This window comes from Chiloscyllium punctatum, chromosome 21 (assembly GCF_047496795.1).
Source record: "Chiloscyllium punctatum isolate Juve2018m chromosome 21, sChiPun1.3, whole genome shotgun sequence".
Taxonomy (NCBI): Eukaryota; Metazoa; Chordata; class Chondrichthyes; order Orectolobiformes; family Hemiscylliidae; genus Chiloscyllium; species Chiloscyllium punctatum.
Genome location: NC_092759.1, coordinates 10,648,518 through 10,668,328, shown reverse-complemented (window position 1 = coordinate 10,668,328; position 19,811 = coordinate 10,648,518). Strand labels below are relative to the sequence as shown.

Below are 19,811 nucleotides of genomic sequence, written 5' to 3'. Positions count from 1 at the left end.
CTCCCAGGAGAGGGAACGGCGTGGGGTTAGGTACAGAGTAAAAGCAAACAATGGAAAACCTCCTCAAAATTTTCATCAGATAAAAGATCACAGTGGGATAGGTCAACAAATGCTTGGTCACTATCCCAGGAAATTCCTTTCTTAGCCGTCCACTAAGGCACATCATTTGAGTAGCCCCTCTGCAAAGTGATGGCAGAGTTGTGAAAGACCGATAGTCCACCGTGACATCGAACTCAACTAAGTGATGCCGTGACAGGCAGGTATTTACAGATTCTGTGTCCTTCATATTTATACCTCGATTGTGGCACCAAACTGAGACAGCAGGGAAGCTGAATGGGCTGGTATGTTCACAATACTGTGTGTTATGAGGTGATGCTGCAAAATGTTTCTCCCCAGGGGATGCTCCACGCGCTGATGACCATTTACCGCCAGCACGGTGTCACTGGACTGTGGCGCGGGTCAAGCTCAGCGGTGCCCAGGGTGATAGTTGGCTCTTCCTCCCAGCTCTCCACATTCTCCACCGTGAAACAGTTTACCAATGACCTACAGGTCAGTATAATGTGATGGAATTTGTGTGGTTTATATATATATATATTGATGTAGATTAGATTAGATTGGATTCCCTACAGTGTGGAAACAGGCCCTTCAGCCCAACAAGTCCACACCCACCCTCTGAAGAGCAACCCACCCAGACCTATTCCCCTAACTAATGCACCTGGTACTATGCTTAAAAATGTGTTGCTGGAAAAGCGCAGCAGGTCAGGCAGCATCCAAGGAGAATCGCTGTTTCGGGCATAAGCCCTTCTGCAGGAATGAGGAAGGTGTGCCAAGCAAACTAAGATAAAAGGTAGGGAGGAGGGACTTGGGGGAGGGGCGTTGGGAATGCGATAGGTACTATGGGCAATTTAGCACGGCCAATTCACCCAACCTGGACTGTGGGGGGAAACCGGAGCACCCGGAGGAAACCCACGCAGACACGGGGAGAATGTGCAAACTCCACACAGACAGTCGCCCGAGGCTGGAATCGAACCTGGGACCGTGAGGCAGCAGGGCTAACCACTGAGCCACTGTGCTGCCCCCTAAGCATGTAGTTCTTTTAAAGTCTGACTGCTCTCCAAAATGGCCAAGAGAGCGACTCCGTTGCATCAAACAGCTAAAAAGTCTCACAAAAGAATTGGACGGATCATCAATTAAACGGCATAAAATGACATTGGCAAACTCAGTGACCACAGACAGACCATGGGCAGCAGTTGGATTGGGAGCACCACCAAATTCCCCTCCGAACCACTCACCACCCTGACTTGGAAGGATACCACTGTCCCTTTAGTGTCACTGGGTCAAAATCCTGGAACCCCCTCCCTCCTGGCATGTTGGGGTGTACCTCTGACGCATGGACTGCAACAATTCAAGAAAGCAGCACCTTTTCAAGAGGTGGAATTATCACTGGCTTCCTAGACCCAGGTAATGTCCTGGGGGACCCAGTTATAAATCCGGCCGTGGAATTTGAATTCACTTTTCAAAACTCTCGGATTAAGAGCCCAATGATGACCATGAATCCAGTGTGGACTGTGGGAAAAACCTATCTGGGTGTCCTTTCGGGAAAGAAACTGCTATCCTTACCTGGTCTGGCCTACGTGAGACCTTCACACCATGTGGTTGACTCTTTACTTGCCCCCCTGGGCTGGGCAATAAATACTGTGAACAAATTTTTAAAACTTACAGGTTGGGCGATAAATGTTGGCCCCAGCCAGTGATGCTCAGATCCCATGAAAAGCCTTTTTAAAAACAGAGGAGAAGCAGTTCCTGATGAAGGGCTTTTGCCCGGAACGTCGATTTTCCTGCTCCTCGGATGCTGCCTGAACTGCTGTGCTTTTCCAGCACCACTCTAATCCAGAATCTGGTTTCCAGCGTCTGCAGCCATTGTTTTTACCTCGAAGCAGTTCAGTCAATCTACAGATTTGATTTGGGAAAAGAAATCTCTCTGGTTTTTGAGTGAAGGTGTTGGGGAGTCGATGGGATTACGTTTTGCCGTGCTAAGGGATCTTTCAAAAAGATTTAAGAAGCATGGTTTGGATTATTTTATATTTGTTTCTTTTGTGTCACCAATTTCTGTCTTTTTTGTTCAAATCAGATCCTTGTGCCCCTATGTTTCAGTGAAAGATTGTCGTGTTTTAAGAATAAAACTATCATGCCAGATTCCATTCTGGGATCCGACATGTTCATTGGTCACATCAAACTGCTTGTAATTGTGGTTCAACAGTGGACTTGCCCAACACGGGTGGAGGGATGGACGCCTTAAAATTTGACCAAACTGGTGGTTGTCTGTCCCAATTATCTCCCTCTTTGGGCTGAATGCCATCTTTTCATTGGGGACTGGCTCTTTGCTAATAAAGAGACATGAACTGGAAACCGTTTGTCCTGAACTCATCATCACTGAACGTTCAGCCCGCTCCACCCCGAAACATGATCATGGCAGATCCTCTGTCTCAATACCACACCCCCCCCCGCCCCGCCGAACTCTCTGTTACAAAGTCAAGTGGGTGTATGTTCACTTTAAAATAGAGAGCGTTTTCTGAATATTGAAGTAAGTTTAAGGTGCAGGCTCAGCTGGAGAGGCTGGGAGATGGGGGCTGTTCCCAAATAGATAGTTGGCTGTTAAAGGGATACCTGAGTTTTGGTTGCCGTTTTGACGACAATTTGAATTTAACCACTTATTTTAAATTATGCCCAGTTTACTAAAACCCAATCGAGTTTGAATTTATTGTTTTGCCAACATCGGACCAATGACAGGGAACGATGCTGGAGGGTATAAAAGCAGGCCATTTTGAAAGTTTGGTCAGAGGGCAACTATCACTGAACAGCAGAGCAATTGCCGTAGAGCTGGAGGGCTAACAGCCCATCTAATATCTTACTCTCAAAGAAATTAAAAGGCACTCTGTATCAAAAGCAGTTAAAGAGTAAGATGACAACCCAGGGAGATTATCAGGTGGAAGATTGAAGACAGCAGAGGAGACAGAGACGGTGTAAACCTGAGATTAACTTAGTGTAATGTTTAATTGTGTTATTGGAGCAACGTTTTTATAGAGTGGGGGGGGTCAGATAGTACATTGTTAAGAAAAAGGGGGCTGGAATTTGTGAATAGTTTTGGTTTAGTGTTCAGTATTAGAGTTAGAAAAATGAATTGTTGTTTTTCTTTAAATAATGAAAATTAGAAAATCTCTGTCACTCATACATTTTAACAAATTATGAGGCGAGGCGAGTTTTTATAGGTGCTTGGTTTTAATTAAGTTAAAAATCACACGATACTAGGTGATAGTCCAACAGGTTTGTTTGGAAGCACTAGCTTTCAGAGCGACACTCCTTCATCGGGTGGTTCATCAGTGCTCCGAAAGCGAGTGCTTCCAATTAAACCTGTTGGACTATAACCTGGTGTCGTGTGATTTTTAACTTTGTCCACCCCAGTCCAACACCGGCATCTCCAAACCATGGTTTTAATGAACCGAGGGGTCTGACCTCCCCGTCATAACACTCTCCTTCCCACCTTTAGCCTCGAGAAATTGTTGATTTTTTGTTTTGTGAAATATATTCAATGACATGGCCAGCCCAGCCTTCCATCTTCACTAATGGAATTCACTAATTCCATTCACTAATTCACTAATTCCATCTTAGTGAATTCTCCTCATCGCAGTCCCAAAATGCCTACTATATATCCTTCGACTGTGACCCCTTGTTCTTAGACCCTGTCAAGCAGAGATCCGTCATCCCTGCATCCAGTCTGTTGGAATTTGGTACACTTCCCTCCTGTTCGACTGAACTCCAGTAAATACAGTCCCAGTCAAACCCAGTCAATCTGTCCTCCTACTACAATAAACCTGTCATCCCCAGGTGCACTCCCTATGTGACAAGTATATTTTTACCTCGATCAGGAGTCTGAAACTGCACACAGTCCTCACCAAGGCCCTGCACAGCTGCAGTAAGGCTGGACTGTACTCCAATCCTCTCACTGTGAAGGGCAGCATTTGCCTTCCGAACTGCTTGGTGTACTTGTGTGCTTGCTTTCAGGGACTGGTGTACAAGAACAGCCAAGTCCCTCTGTACATCACCAATTCTCAATGTCACACCAGTTAAATAAAGGCCTTGCCATCTTGGCTTCCCAACGAAAGTGGACAACTTCAGACTTCCTGACTGACTGATTTGCTTAATTATCACTTGTACCTAAAAAGAGTGAAAAGCTTTGTTTGCGAGCGAGGACATACAGATCCGTAGGGTGCCGGGACAGAGCGAGGTCGACAGCTTACACTGCACAGCCGGTACACAAAGCAAGACCAACGTTGTTTGAAGTTAGAGAGGTGCATTCAGCAGTCTAATAACAGCTGTTCTTGGAGCTGTTGGTGCCAGTGTTCAAGCTTCCGAATCTTCTGGCTGACGGAAGAGGTTGGACGAGGGTGTTACTGGGGTGGGACGGAGGGAGGGGGGGGGTGTCCTTGATTGACGTTAGCAGCCTTCCCGCGAAAGCAGGATGGATGGGAGCTGGCTTCCCTGATGGTCGCGGTCTGCACACCACCTTTTGTAGTTTCTTACAGCCCTGGGCAGAGCAGTTGGTGGGACTAGGCCTTTATGCAGCTGTGTCAAAGGTCGGTGGGAGTCCTTCTGGACATGCCAGATTTCCTGAGCTCCCGGGGGAAGGAGGAGGTGCTGTTATACCTGCTTGACCATCGCATCCACATGGGAAATCCAGAAGAGACGGTCAGTTATCGTCATTCCTAGAAACTTGACGCTATTGACCCTCTCCAGCCCCGCACCTGGGGCATGGCCTCCTCCTTTCCTCTTGAAGTCAATGATTGGTTCTTTTATTTTGTCGAGACCGAGGGAGAGCTTCTTGTTGTTTTACGTTATCTGCCATGTTTTTGCCCACTCACTCAACTTGTCGAAACCACCACGAGGACTCTTTACATCCGGCTCAATCCCACCGAGCTACGTCTTATCGAAAACACGCAGAAATCATGCTCAGAAAGGGAGCAGCGATTTATAACAGCCTGACCAGAGGATTCCGACTGGAGTTGGCAGGGAGATGTGGCAGGAACTGTTAACTGATTAAGTTGAAAGCAGGCAGGTTGACAGGATCCCCCTTTTCTCACCTCATTCAAGCTGTGTTGGAGGCGCTGTGTAAAAGCAGGTTGTTGGTGAGGTTCATGCCCAGTAAAGTGCACAGGCTGCAAACTGCAGGGCCGGGCCGTGTCCCTAGTGCTAAGAGTGAGCAGCCTTCAGCGATGGTTCCTCTGTTCTCTCGCAGGTCTTTCAGCCAGGAAGCTGGCTGGTATCACTGACAGCGGGGATGGTCAGCAGCATCTTCGTTGTCCTTGCCATGACACCCTTCGATGTAATCAGTACCAGACTCTACAACCAACCAGTGGACCAGAAAGGGAAGGTACGGTCATGACCAAACCCACGTGTGTGCAGATGGGTGACGGTGTGTGTACATTATTGAATCTACAAGGGATTTCGTGTGTGTGTGTGAGAGAGACTGGGATTGGGTGTGACTGTCTTTATGGGGTGGGAATTGTGTGTGTGAGAGACTGGGATTGGGTGTGACTGTCTTTATGGGGTGGGAATTGTGTGTGTGAGAGACTGGGATTGGGTGTGACTGCCTTTATGGGGTGGGAATTGTGTGTGTGAGAGACTGGGATTGGGTGTGACTGTCTTTATGGGGTGGGATTTGTGTGTGTGTGTGTGTGTGTGTGTGAGAGAGACTGGGATTGGGTGTGACTGTCTTTATGGGGTGGGATTTGTGTGTGTATGTGAGACTGGGATTGGGTGTGACTGTCTTTATGGGGTGGGATTTGTGTGTGTGTGTGAGACTGGGATTGGGTGTGACTGTCTTTATGGGGTGGGATTTGTGTGTGTGTGTGTGTGTGTGTGTGTGAGAGAGACTGGGATTGGGTGTGACTGTCTTTATGGGGTGGGATTTGTGTGTGTATGTGAGACTGGGATTGGGTGGGACTGTCTTTATGGGGTGGGATTTGTGTGTGTATGTGAGACTGGGATTGGGTGTGACTGCCTTTATGGGGTGGGATTTGTGTGTGTGTGTGAGACTGGGATTGGGTGTGACTGCCTTTATGGGGTGGGATTTGTGTGTGTGTGTGAGACTGGGATTGGGTGTGACTGCCTTTATGGGGTGGGATTTGTGTGTGTGTGTGCATGCGCACGTTCATGAGAGATGTCTTTGGAGGGCGTTTTGTGTGTGTGTGTGAGAGTGAGTGAGAGAGAGAGAGAGACAGACAGACAGACAGACAGACAGACAGAGTTTTGTCTGACTGTCTTTGGAAGTGTTCCTTTTTTTAAAATTACTCATGGGATTCAGGAGTTGCTGTCTGGGCCCAGTATGTGTTGCCCGTCCCCAGTTGCCCCTTGAGACGTTGGGCTGAGCTGCCTCATGAACCGCTACAGTCCGTGAGCTAGAGATAGACCCGCCTGTCCCTGAGGGAGGGAGTTCCAGGACTTTGACCCAGCAACATTGAAGGAACAGCGATATAGTTCCGAGGGGAACTTGAAGGTGGTGGTGTTCCTATGTATCTGATGCCCTGGTCCTTCTAGATGGATGTGGTCATGTTCTGAGGATGTTTGGTGAATCTCTGCTGTGCCTCTTGTAGATGGGACACACTGCTGCTACTGAGTGAATCTCTGCTGTGCCTCTTGTAGATGGGACACACTGCTGCTACTGAGCGTCGGTGGGGGAGGAAGTGGATGTTTGTGGATGTGGTGCCAATCAAGCGGGGGCTGCTTTGTCCCGGATGGTGTCGAGCTTCTTGAGTGTTTAGATTAGATTCCCAACAGTGTGGAAACAGGCCCTTCAGCCCAACCAGTCCACACCGACCCTCCGAACAATAACCCACCTGGACCCATTTCCCCCTGACTAATGTACCTAACACTACGGACAATTTAACATGTCCAATCCACCCTAACCTACACATCTTTGGACTGTGGGAGGAAACCCACACCGACACGGGGGAGAATGTGCAAACTCCACACAGACAGTCACCCGAGGTTGGAATCGAACCTGGGACCGTGAGGCAGCAGTGCTAACCACGTAGCCACCGTATGGTGCACTCAACCAGGCAAGTGGGGAGTATTCTCTCATACTCCTGACTTGTACCTTGTAGATGGTGGCCAGACTTTGGGGGTTTAGGAGGGGAGTGACTTGCTGCAGGAATGTTAGCTTCCACCCTGTGTTTTTTGGCCAAGTTATGGCTGGTCTAGCTCAGCTAATAGCCAGTGGTTTCTTCCAGCATGTTGGTACCAGCCTTAAGTTGCTAGATCTGTTCCAAATTTGACATGATGAAAGGGATTCTCAATGTCAAGGTGGGACTTGGTGAGCACAAGGACTCTGCAGTGCCCATTCTTCCCGATACTGTTTTGGACAGATGGTCAGGATGAGGTCAAGTGGGATTTTCCCTCTTCTTGATTGCTCACCATCTGCCGCAGACTTTTCTTTTAAAGATCAGATTAGATTCCCTACGGTGTGGAAACAGGCCCTTCGGCCCAACAAGTCCACACCGACCCTCCAAAGAGCGACCCACCCAGACCCATTCCCCTATATTTACCCCTGACTAATGGATCTAACTCCATGGGGTAAATCAGCGTGGGTAAATCAGCTTGGCCAATCCACCCTAACCTGCACATCTTTGGACTGTGGGAGGAAACCGGAGCACCCGGAGGAAACCCACGCAGACACGGGGAGAATGTTCAAACTCCACACAGATAGTCGCCCAAGGCTGGAATCGAACCCGGGTCCCGTGAGGCAGCAGTGCTAACCACACTAAGCCAAGACCCTGGAATCTTTTCAGGAATAGGTAAATAAAACAAGTGTTTGTTTGGAGGGTTTTAGAAGCAGTCCGATTGGGAGGACAGACCTAAGTACCTTCTATCTCTGCAACTGCTGAAGTTACGGGAATGACAAAAGAAGCAGAGCATAGTGATTCTCGAGGACCTGACCAGCTCACTCGGTCGTGTTGAATTAGAATTAGACTCCCTACAGTGTGGAAACAGGTCCTTCGGCCCAACCAGTCCACACTGACCCTCCGAAGAGTAACCCACCCAGACCCATTCCCTGAACCTATTACTGTACACTTAGTCTTCATCTACACAGCCCCGAACACTACGGGAAATTTAGTGTGATCAATCCACCCTAACCTGCACATCTTTGGAGTGTGGGAGGAAACTGGAGCACCCGGAGGAAACCCACGCAGACACGGGGAGAATGTGCCAACTCCACGCAGACGGTTGCCCAAGGCTGGAATCGAACCCAGGTCCCTGGTGCTGTGAGGCAGCAGTGCTAACCACTGTGCCACCGTGCTGCCCCATTGCTGCTAAGCCCCTCTTGATAGCAGACAGTGAAATATCTGCCCAGAGTAGGTTTTGCACCCTTGCACCCCCCCCCCCTGTGTTGTTCCATATGGAGGAGTACCGATTCATCAGCAAGAGGTTTCCTTACCCCAAAGCCATGAGGCTTCATGGGGTCCAGAGTCAATGTAGAGGGCTCCTCAGGCCTCCCCTCTGCCTGTACACCACTGGGCTGCCACCCCGCCACCCCCCCACCCCCCACCCCCACCCTCTGCTGGGTCTGTCCTGCCCGTGGGACAGGAGATATCCACCGATGGTGACAGTGGTGTCTGAGACATTTTCATGGTATCATTTCTTAGAGATTGTTGCTTGACTCTATGCTACTTTCTCTCCACCCCCCACCCTCCTCTAGCTTATCTCTCCACCCTTCAGGCTCACTGCCTTTATTCCTGATGAAGGGCTTTTGCCCGAAATGTCGATTTTTGCTGCTCCCTGGATGCTGCCTGAACTGCTGTGCTCTTCCAGCACCACTAATCCACAATCTGGTTTCCAGCATCTGCAGTCATTGTTTTTACCTCGGCTGTGAGACAGCTCTCCCAGCTTTGGCACTCTTCCCCCAGATGTTAACGTGGAGCTGAGTTAACAGGGCTCTTAGTGTTGTTGGCATTTCTGGTACCTAGGTCAACGCCCAGGGTATTGTCCGGTTTCATTTCATGAGATTTCATCGTGACTGATACAAGTGAATTCGACATCGCCTCCGGACCCCAATTGAATGTTAACCGCGTTGCCATGGGTCTGGAGTCACGTGTAATCCAGATCCAGTAAAGGACAGCAGTCCTCCTTCCCTGAAGGGTATGAATGAGCCAGATGTGTATTTCCGACAATTTCTGTCATCAGTAGCCCCTTAATTCCAGGTTTTTTCTTTTGAATTCAAATTTGGTGCGATAGATTCCAACCCAGGTCCCCAGAACATTTGGTGGGTTTCTGGATTAGAAGTCCTGTGATAGGCCAGCACCTCCCTGGAATTGTGTGCACGAGAGAATTCTTGTGTGTGTGTGTGTGTGTGTGTGTGTGTGTGAGGGAGGGGGAGAGAGAGAGAGAGAGAGAGAGGAGGGGGGGAGAGAAAGAGAGAGAGGAGGGGGGGAGAGAGAGGAGGGGGGGAGAGAAAGAGAGAGGGGGGGGAGAGAAAGAGAAGGGGGGGAGAGAGAGAGGAGGGGGGAGAGAGAGAGGGGGGGGAGAGAAAGAGAGGGGGGGGAGAGAAAGAGAGGGGGGGGAGAGAGAGAGGAGGGGGGAGAGAGAGAGGAGGGGGGAGAGAGAGAGGAGGGGGGAGAGAAAGAGAGAGAGGAGGGGGGAGAGAAAGAGAGAGAGGAGGGGGGAGAGAAAGAGAGAGAGGAGGGGGGAGAGAAAGAGAGAGGGGAGAGAGAGAGGAGAGGGGAGAGAGAGAGGAGAGGGGAGAGAGAGAGGAGGGGGGAGAGAAAGAGAGAGGGGAGAGAGAGAGGAGGGGGGAGAGAAAGAGAGAGGGGAGAGAGAGAGAGAGAGGAGGGGGGAGAGAAGGGGAGAGAAGGGGAGAGGGGGGGAGAGGGGGGGAGAGGGGGGGAGAGGGGGGGAGAGGGGGAGAGAAGGGGAGAGGGGGGGAGAGGGGGGAGAGGGGGGAGAGAAGGGGAGAGAAGGGGAGAGAAGGGGAGAGGGGGGAGAGGGGGGAGAGGGGGGAGAGAAGGGGAGAGGGGGGAGAGAAGGGGAGAGGGGGGAGAGAAGGGGAGAGGGGGGAGAGAAGGGGAGAGGGGGGAGAGGGGGGAGAGAAGGGGAGAGGGGGGAGAGAAGGGGAGAGGGGGGAGAGAAGGGGAGAGGGGGGAGAGAAGGGGAGAGGGGGGAGAGGGGGGAGAGAAGGGGAGAGGGGGGAGAGGGGGGAGAGAAGGGGAGAGAAGGGGAGAGGGGGGAGAGGAAGGGAGGGGGGGGGAAGGGAGAGGGGGGGGAAGGGAGAGGGGGGGAAGGGAGAGAGAGAGGGGGGGGAAGGGAGAGGGGGGGGAAGGGAGAGGGGGGGGAAGGGAGAGGGGGGGGAAGGGAGGGGGGGGAAGGGAGGGGGGGGGAAGGGAGGGGGGGAAGGGAGAGGGGGGGGAAGGGAGAGGGGGGGGAAGGGAGAGGGGGGGGAGGGAGAGGGGGGGAGGGAGAGGGGGGGAGGGAGAGGGGGGGGAGGGGGGGGAGGGAGAGGGGGGGAGGGAGAGGGGGGGAGGGGGGGGAAGGGAGAGGGGGGGGAAGGAGAGAGAGAGGGGGGGGGAAGGGAGAGGAGAGAGAGGGGGGGAGGGAGAGGGGGGGGAGGGAGAGGGAGAGGGGGGGGAGGGAGAGGGAGAGGGGGGGGAGGGAGAGGGAGAGGGGGGGGAGGGAGAGAGAGAGGGGGGGGAAGGGAGAGAGAGAGAGAGGGGGGGAAGGGAGGGGGGGGGAGGGAGAAGAGGGAGAGGGGGGAAGGGAGAGGGAGAGGGGGGGGAAGGGAGAGGGTGTGGGGGGGGAAGGGAGAGGGGGGGGAAGGGAGAAGAGGGAGAGGGGGGGGAAGGGAGAGGGAGAGGGGGGGGGAAGGGAGAGGGGAGAGGGGGGGAAGGGAGAGGGAGAGGGGGGGGAAGGGAGAGGGGGGGGAAGGGATGGAGAGAGGGGGGGAGGGAGAGGGGGGGGAGGAGAGGGGGGGAAGGGAGAGCGGGGGAAGGGAGAGGGGGGGAAGGAGGGGGGGGAAGGGAGGGGGGGGGAAGGGATGGAGAGAGGGGGGGAAGGGGGGGAAGGGGGGGAGATGGGGGGGAGGGAGAGAGAGGGGGGGAAGGAGGGAGGGGGGACGGAGAGAGAGGGGGGGAAGGAGAGAGGGGGGGATGGGGGGAGGGAGAGAGAGAGAGGGGGGGAGGGGGGGAGGGAGAGAGGGGGGGGGAGGGGGGGAGGGAGAGAGGGGGGGGAGGGGGGGAGGGAGAGAGAGAGAGGGGGGGAGGGGGGGAGGGAGAGAGAGAGAGGGGGGGAGGGAGGGAGAGAGGGGGGGAGGGGGGGAGGGAGAGAGAGAGAGAGGGGGGGGGAGGGAGGGAGAGAGGGGGGGAGGGGGGGAGGGAGAGAGAGGGGGGGGAGGGAGGGAGAGAGAGGGGGGAGGGAGAGAGGGGGGGAAGGTGGGAGGGGGGAGGGAGAGAGAGGGGGGGAAGGAGAGAGGGGGGATGGGGGGAGGGAGAGAGAGAGAGGGGGGGAAGGGGGGGAGGGGGGGAGGGGAGAGGGGGGGAGGGGGGGAGGGAGAAAGGGGGGGAGGGGGGGAGGGAGAGAGAGAGAGGGGGGGAGGGAGGGAGAGAGGGGGGGAGGGAGAGAGAGGGAGGGGGGAGGGAGTGTGAGTGAGGGGGGGGAGGGAGGGAGAGAGAGGGGGGAGGGAGAGAGGGGGGGAGGGAGAGAGGGGGGGAGGGGGGGAGGGGGGGAGGGGGGGAGGGAGAGAGGGGGGAGGGGGGGGAGGGAGAGAGGGGGGGAGGGAGAGAGGGGGGGAGGGAGGGAGTGAGGGGGGAGGGAGAGAGGGGGGGAGGGGGGGAGGGAGAGAGGGGGGAGGGGGGAGGGAGAGAGGGGGGAGGGGGGAGGGAGAGAGGGGGGGAGGGGTGGAGGGGGGGGGGAGAGGGGGGGAGGGGTGGAGGGGCGGAGGGAGAGAGAGAGGGGAGGGAGGGAGAGAGAGTGGGGAGGGAGGGAGAGAGAGAGGGGTGGGAGGGAGGGAGAGAGGGGGGGAGGGGGAGGGGGGGAGGGAGAGAGAGGGGGGGAGGGGGGAGGGGGGGAGGGAGAGAGAGAGGGGGGGAGGGAGAGAGGGGGGAGGGAGTGTGGGGGGAGGGAGTGAGGGGGGGAGGGGGGGAGGGAGAGAGTGAGGGGAGGGAGGGTGAGAGAGAGAGGGGGGGAGGGGGGGAGGGGTGGAGGGGGGAGGGAGGGAGGGTGAGTGAGAGGGGAGGGTGGGTGAGAGTGGGGGGAGGGTGGGAGGAGAGGGGGGGGGGGGGGAGTGTGTGGGGGGTGGGGGGGTGTGGGGGGGGGGTGAGTGTGGGGGGAGGGGGGGAGGGGGGGAGAGAGAGGGGGGAGGGGGGGAGAGTGAGGGGGGAGGGGGGGAGAGAGAGGGGGGAGGGGCGGAGAGAGAGGGGGGAGGGGGGAGAGAGAGGGGGGAGGGGGGGAGAGAGAGGGGGGAGGGGGGGAGAGAGAGGGGGGAGGGGGGGAGAGAGAGGGGGGAGGGGCGGAGAGAGAGGGGGAAGGGAGGGAGAGAGGTGGGAAGGGAGGGAGAGAGGGGGGGGAGAGGGAGGGAGAGAGGGGGGGGAGAGAGAGGGAGGGGGGGAGAGAGAGGGGGGAGGGGGGGAGAGAGAGGGGGAGGGGGGTGGAGGGGGGGAGAGAGAGAGGGAGGGGGGTGGAGGGGGGGAGAGAGTGAGGGAGGGGGGTGAGAGAGGGGGAGAGAGTGAGAAAGGGGGGGAGGGGGGGTGGAGACAGAGAGAGGTGGGAGAAAGAGAGGGAGGGGGGAGAGGGAGAGGGAGAGGGGGGACGGGGAGGGGGACAGAGAGAGAGAAGAAAAAAACAAGTAGGTGAGGGGAAATGTTTCCACTGAGGGCCATGAATGTATGGAACTCTCTTCCCAAGAGCAGCGTAGCCTGGGTGAGTGAATATATTCATGGCGGAATTAGGCGGCGTGTTAACGGAGGGGGTCAAAGGGGAGTGCCATCGAGGTCACAATCAGATGGCCGATGTTCTTATCTAATGGTGGAGGCTTCAAGAGTAGAATGGCCTACTGCCAATTCTGTTGTTCTCCTGTATTGGGTCACCTCGGGCTGTTCTCATCCATCACTCTGGCTGTGATCTTGTTGCAGGGTGTGATCTACAGAGGGTACCTGGACTGCTTTGCAAGCACCGTAAGGAAAGAGGGTCTGTACGGCCTGTACAAGGGCACTGGGGCCTCCTACTTCCGACTAGGCCCGCACACCATCCTCAGCCTCTTCTTCTGGGAAGAAATGCGCAAGTATTACTGGAAGGAGAAGCGCGCCTCATAGGGGCAGGCTCCTGGACAGCTCTAGCTGCAGGGTGCAGCGTCTCCATGCTCAGAGCGCCATTTTGTCTCTCTCTCCGGACCATCCAAGGCCTACTTACTCGCCAAGGGGGAGGCTGGGGGATGGCCAGTGAGCGATGGTGACCCTTGGACGTCTCGACAGATGAGCGAATGGAAACCTGTGAACGAACCCAGTGGATGTTTCCTCAGAATGAAATACGAACTGATCCTTTAAAAAGTGTGAGGTGTTTTTGTCGTGAGGCAGGAGTGAAGGGTGACTCGGATCAGTGGTGGGCAAGGCAGGGAGGGGTGGGCAAGGCAGGGAGGGGTGGGGAAGGGGGAGCGGGGGGGTGGGGGGGTGGGGGGGGTGGTGGAAGTCAGACATGGCGAGGCCGGCCTCATGTTTGTTTCCTGTCTGCAACTTTTAAACCAATCTCGTGCCTCGGTTCCCGAGACGATGCTATCGTTCCTCAGACCAAACTGGGTTTTAAAATGGATGGTGCGGCAGAGGAGGGGGGGGGGGGCAGAAGGGTTGAGAGGAACTGTGCCAATGGGGGTGAGGTTGAGTGGGTGGGGGGTAGAGAGCGGGGTTTGAGGGAAATTGGAGCAGGGAGGGGGTTGGGCGTGTCGAGGGAGACTGTGCCCGAGGAGGGGGTCGAGGGAGACTGTGCCTGAGGAGGAGGAGGGGGGCCGAGGGAGACTGTGCCCGAGGAGGGGGTCGAGGGAGACTGTGCCCGAGGAGGGGGTCGAGGCAGACTGTGCCCGAGGAGGAGGAGGGGGGTCGAGGGAGACTGTGCCCGAGGAGGGGGTCAAGGGAGACTGTACCCGAGGAGGAGGAGGGGGTCGAGGGAGACTGTGCACGAGGAGGAGTGGGGGGGTGCCGAGGGAGACTGTGCCCGGGGGGGGAGTCGAGGGAGACTGTGCCCGAGGAGGAGGGGGTCAAGGGAGACTGTGCCCGAGGAGGGGGTCGAGGGAGACTGTGCCTGAGGAGGAGGAGGGGGGTCGAGGGAGACTGTGCCCGAGGAGGGGGTCGAGGGAGACTGTGCCCGAGGAGGGGGTCGAGGCAGACTGTGCCCGAGGAGGAGGGGGTCGAGGGAGACTGTGCCCGAGGAGGGGGGGGGGGGGTGGGGGGTCGAGGGAGACTGTGCCCGAGGAGGGGGTCGAGGGAGACTGTGCCTGAGGAGGAGGAGGGGGGTCGAGGGAGACTGTGCCCGAGGAGGGGGTCGAGGGAGACTGTGCCCGAGGAGGGGGTTGAGGGAGACTGTGCCCGAGGAGGAGGAGGAGGGGGGTCGAGGGAGACTGTGCCCGAGGAGGGGGTTGAGGGAGACTGTGCCCGAGGAGGAGGAGGAGGGGGGTCGAGGGAGACTGTGCCCGAGGAGGAGGAGGAGGGGGGTCGAGGGAGACTGTGCCCGAGGAGGGGGTCGAAGGAGACTGTACCCGAGGAGGAGGAGGGGGTCGAGGGAGACTGTGCCCGAGGAGGGGGGGTGGGGGGTCGAGGGAGACTGTGCCCGAGGAGGGGGGGTGGGGGATCGAGGGAGACTGTGCCCGAGGAGGAGGAGGGGGGTCGAGGCAGACTGTGCCCGAGGAGGAGGAGGAGGGGGGTCGAGGGAGACTGTACCCGAGGAGGAGGAGGGGGTCGAGGGAGACTGTGCCCGAGGAGAAGGGGGGGGTCGAGGGAGACTGGGCCCAAGGATGGGGTCGAGGGAGACTGTGCACGAGGAGGGGGGGTGGGGGGTCGTGGGAGACTGTGCCCGAGGAGAAGGGGGGGGTCGAGGGAGACTGGGCCCAAGGATGGGGTCGAGGGAGACTGTGCACGAGGAGGAGGGGGGGGGGGTGCCGAGGGAGACTGTGCCCGAGGAGGAGGGGGTCAAGGGAGACTGTGCCCGAGGAGGAGGGGGTCGAGGGAGACTGTGCCCGAGGAGGGGGGGGTCAAGGGAGACTGTGCCGGAGGACGAGGAGGGGGTCGAGGGAGACTGTGCCCGAGGAGGGGGGGGTCAAGGGAGACTGTGCCGGAGGACGAGGAGGGGGTCGAGGGAGACTGTGCCCGAGGAGGGGGGGGGGTGGGGGGGCGAGGGAGACTGTGCTGGAGGAGGGGGGGGGGGGGTGGGGGGGGCGAGGGAGACTGTGCTGGAGGAGGGGGGGGGGGGGTGGGGGGGGCGAGGGAGACTGTGCTGGAGGAGGGGTGGGGGGTGGGGGGGGCGAGGGAGACTGTGCTGGAGGAGGGGGGGGGGGGTGGGGGGGGGCGAGGGAGACTGTGCTGGAGGAGGGGGGGGTGGAGCGTGAAGGAGATGCCGAGGGCTGTGGTTTGAGAGAGACTGCGCTGCCAGGTGGGGTTGCCCCCCCCCCCCAGTCTCGAATGAAGGCGACCTGTCCTCGGTGGAAGTTCATACCAACCTCTGACAGTGCTCTCTGACACCACCTCTCCCAAGATCCTGCCAGCATTCCAGGTTTCCCGACAGCACATGTCCATGGAGACAGCTCACCCCCAGCTTCTCCAGGGCAACTTGGTATCAATGGGCAACAATTCCAACCCCCACCCCATCTGCCCACTGATCTACACTGGCTCCTGCTTGAGCAATATTCTAACGTAAAAGTTCTCATCCTTGTTTTCAAATTCCTCCCTCACCTCATTTCCCTGTGATCCCAATTCTCCGAGATATTAGCACTCTTTAAGTTATTGAGTCCTTCCAACATTATGTGTCAGGGCTGCCCCCAACACGTGGCCAATGAGTGCCCCAAGAGGATGCGTGGGGCGTGCTTGGACAGCGCTGGGGAAACGCTTGCTTCAGCACCGTGCAACAATGGCGGCCTGTTCACTCGGCAAGATTGCATGCGCTACATTCTCTGAGAGAAAGTGAGAACGTGCAGCCGCTGGAGAGTCAAGACTCAAAAGGTGTGGGGGCGCTGGAAAAGCAATCAGCGTCCGAGGAGCAGGAGACTCCCGGTTTCCCGGCGAAGAGCTCAGATTCCAAACGTCGACTCTCCTGCTCCTCGGATGCTGCCTGACCGGCCGTGCTTTTCCAGCGCCCCCACACCTTTTGACTCTGCGACATCTTTGCCGATACTAAGGATGAGAACATCTTCCACCAATTAGTTGCCGCTCCTAAAATTTCTCGAACCCGTTATAATACCACGCGTAGATTTTAAGTAAAATTCCTCAAGATAATCATAGATTAGATTCCCTACGGTGTGGAAACAGGCCCTTCGGCCCAACAAGTGACACCGATCCTCCGAAGAGCAACCCACCCAGACCCATTCCCCTACGTTTACCCCCTTCACCCAACACTACGGGCAATTTAGCGTGGCCAATCCACCCTGACCTGCACATCTTTGGACTGTGGGAGGAAACCGGAGCACCCGGAGGAAACCCCACGCAGACACGGGGGAGAACGTGCAAACTCCACACACAGACACTTACCTGAGGCGGGAATCGAACCCGGGTCCCTGGCGCTGTGGGGCAGCAGTGCTAACCACTGAGCCACCGTGCCGCCCAAAAATCTTGCAGAGGTAATATATATTTATATTTTTAAAAATCACTAAACATTTTAGAAAGGTTTAGGAACTAATTATAAGAGACATCCCTTATCTTGTCGGAGGAACAGTGGCGAGAAGAATAATCAAACACAGACATCATAATTGAGACAGACGAGGGTGACTTGGTCACCATGGAGAAGTTGCGTCTCACTCACCAGAAGGGCCCATTCAGACCACAGCCATTGGTACATCATTCTATATTAGTAATTAACTTAACACTCAGCTACAGTTGGAAAACCCAGAACGAATTAACCAATAGTTCACACAGGGGGAGAGGATGTCTTGCTCTGCTAAAGTTACAAGGAAAGACAATTTACTTGTACTTAAAATTATAGAGCATCATTGACTTTTCTTCCGATCTGAGACAAAGTTTAAGGGGCTAACCGAGCCCTTCAGTTCAGGCCAGATTCGGAATGGTCTTTGGCCTCACTCTCTGCAATATAACAGTGAATGTGCAAATAAATTACCACGTGCCTGAACTCTGCTGGACTCCTGAAATTTATTGCCGATTGAAAGCTGGCTCTCTCGATGTGAAATTCAGGGTACTCTATACATTCTGTGTCGCTGCCAGGGAGAGGGGGTGCAGAGAAACACTGCCTTACACCAGCACGGTGACAGTGAATACGTCTGCAACTTGGTCTTTAATTCAGAATCTCAGTCTTATCGTTAAATTGCAGCTGGAGGTGTGTGTGTGTGTGTGTGTGTGAGTGTAGTGGGGTGGGGTACGTGTGTGTGTGGCGGGGTGGGGTACATGGGTGTGTGGCGGGGTACATGGGTGTGTGGCGGGGTGGGGTACGTGTGAGTGCGGCGGGGTGGGGTGTGTGTGTGTGTGTGTGTGGCAGGGTGGGGTGTGTGTGTGTGTGGCAGGGTGGGGTATGTGTGTGTGTGGCAGGGTGGGGTGTGTGTGTGTGTGTGGCAGGGTGGGTGTGTGTGTGTGTTGCAGGGTGGGGTGTGTGTGTGTGTGTGGGAGGGTGGGGTGTGTGTGTGGGAGGGTGGGGTGTGTGTGTGTGTGTGGGAGGGTGGGGTGTGTGTGTGTGTGTCAGGGTGGGGTGTGTGTGTGTGTGCGGCAGGGTGGTGTGTGTGTGTGGGGCAGGGTGGGGTGTGTGTGTGTGTGTGGGAGGGTGGGGTGTGTGTGTGTGTCAGGGTGGGGTGTGTGTGTGTGTCAGGGTGGTGTGTGTGTGTGTGTCAGGGTGGGGTATGTGTGTGGGGCAGGGTGGGGTGTGTGTGTGTGTGTGGCAGTGTGGGGTGTGTGGGGTGGGGTGTGTGTGTGTGTTGCAGGGTGGGGTATGTGTGTGTGTGGGGCAGGGTGGGGTGTGTGTGTGGGGCAGGGTGGGGTATGTGTGTGTGTGGGGCAGGGTGGGGTGTGTGTGTGGGGCAGGGTGGGGTGTGTGTGTGTGTGTCAGGGTGTGTGTGTGTGTGTGTGGTAGGGTGGGGTGTGTGTGTGTGTCAGGGTGGGGTGTGTGTGTGTGTCAGGGTGGGGTGTGTGTGTGTGTCAGGGTGGAGTGTGTGTGTGTGTGTGGCAGGGTGGGGTGTGTGTGTGTGTGTTGCAGGGTGGGGTGTGTGTGTGTGTGTGTGTCAGGGTGGAGTGTGTGTGTGTGTGGCAGGGTGGGGTGTGTGTGTGTGTGTGTGGCAGGGTGGGGTGTGTGTGTGTGGCAGGGTGGGGTGTGTGTGTGTGTGGCAGGGTGGGGTGTGTGTGTGTGGGGCAGGGTGGGGTGTGTATGTGTGTGTGTCAGGGTGGGGTGTGTGTGTGTGTCAGGGTGGGGTGTGTGTGTGTGTGTGGCAGGGTGGGGTGTGTGTGTGTGGCAGGGTGGGGTGTGTGTGTGTGGCAGGGTGGGGTGTGTGTGTGTGTCAGGGTGGGGTGTGTGTGTGTGTGGCAGGGTGGGGTGTGTGTGTGTGTGTGGCAGGGTGGGGTGTGTGTGTGTGGCAGGGTGGGGTGTGTGTGTGTGGCAGGGTGGGGTGTGTGTGTGTGTCAGGGTGGGGTGTGTGTGTGTGTGGCAGGGTGGGGTGTGTGTGTGGCAGGGTGGGGTGTGTGTGTGGCAGGGTGGGGTGTGTATGTGTGTGGCAGGGTGGGGTGTGTGTGTGTGTGGGGCAGGGTGGGGTGTGTGTGTGTGTGTGGCAGGGTGGGGTGTGTGTGTGTGTGGGGCAGGGTGGGGTGTGTGTGTGTGTGGGGCAGGGTGGGGTGTGTGTGTGGGGCAGGGTGGGGTGTGTGTGTGTGGGGCAGGGTGGGGTGTGTGTGTGTGTCAGGGTGGGGTGTCTGTGTGTGGCAGGGTGGTGTGTGTGTGTGTGTGTGTGGCAGGGTGGGGTGTGTATGTGTGTGGCAGGGTGGGGTGTGTATGTGTGTGGCAGGGTGGGGTGTGTGTGTGTGTGGCAGGGTGGTGTGTGTGTGTGTGTGTGGCAGGGTCGTGTGTGTGTGTGTGTGTGTGTGGCAGGGTGGGGTGTGTATGTGTGTGGCAGGGTGGGGTGTGTGTGTGTGTGTGTGGCAGGGTGGGGTGTGTTTGTGTGTGGCAGGGTGGGGTGTCTGTGTGTGGCAGGGTGGTGTGTGTGTGTGTGTGTGGCAGGGTGGGGTGTGTATGTGTGTGGCAGGGTGGGGTGTGTGTGTGTGTGGCAGGGTGGTGTGTGTGTGTGTGTGTGGCAGGGTCGTGTGTGTGTGTGTGTGTGTGGCAAGGTCGTGTGTGTGTGTGTGTGGCAGGGTCGTGTGTGTGTGTGTGTGGCAGGGTGGGGTGTGTGTGTGTGTGGCAGGGTGGGGTGTGTGTGTGTGTGTGGCAGGGTGGGGTGTGTGTGTGTGTCAGGGTGGGGTGTGTATGTGTGTGGCAGGGTGGGGTGTGTGTGTGTGTGGCAGGGTGGGGTGTGTGTGTGTGTGTGGCAGGGTGGGGTGTGTGTGTGTGTCAGGGTGGGGTGTGTATGTGTGTGGCAGGGTGGGGTGTGTGTG

General features: G+C 56.9%; 1 protein-coding gene across 1 annotated transcript in view; it reads left to right on the top strand.

Annotated features, from left to right (window-relative positions):
- The window catches only part of slc25a35 (solute carrier family 25 member 35), a 41,819-nt gene extending 28,233 nt beyond the window's left edge, over nt 1-13,586 (top strand). Inside the window, exons 3-5 of the mRNA XM_072591540.1 lie at nt 397-549; nt 5,294-5,428; nt 13,173-13,586. Of these exons, the coding sequence (XP_072447641.1) occupies nt 397-549; nt 5,294-5,428; nt 13,173-13,352 (468 nt within the window). The 3' untranslated portion in view covers nt 13,353-13,586. The remainder of the gene's footprint in view (nt 1-396; nt 550-5,293; nt 5,429-13,172) is intronic.
- The last annotated feature ends 6,225 nt before the right edge of the window (nt 13,587-19,811 follow it).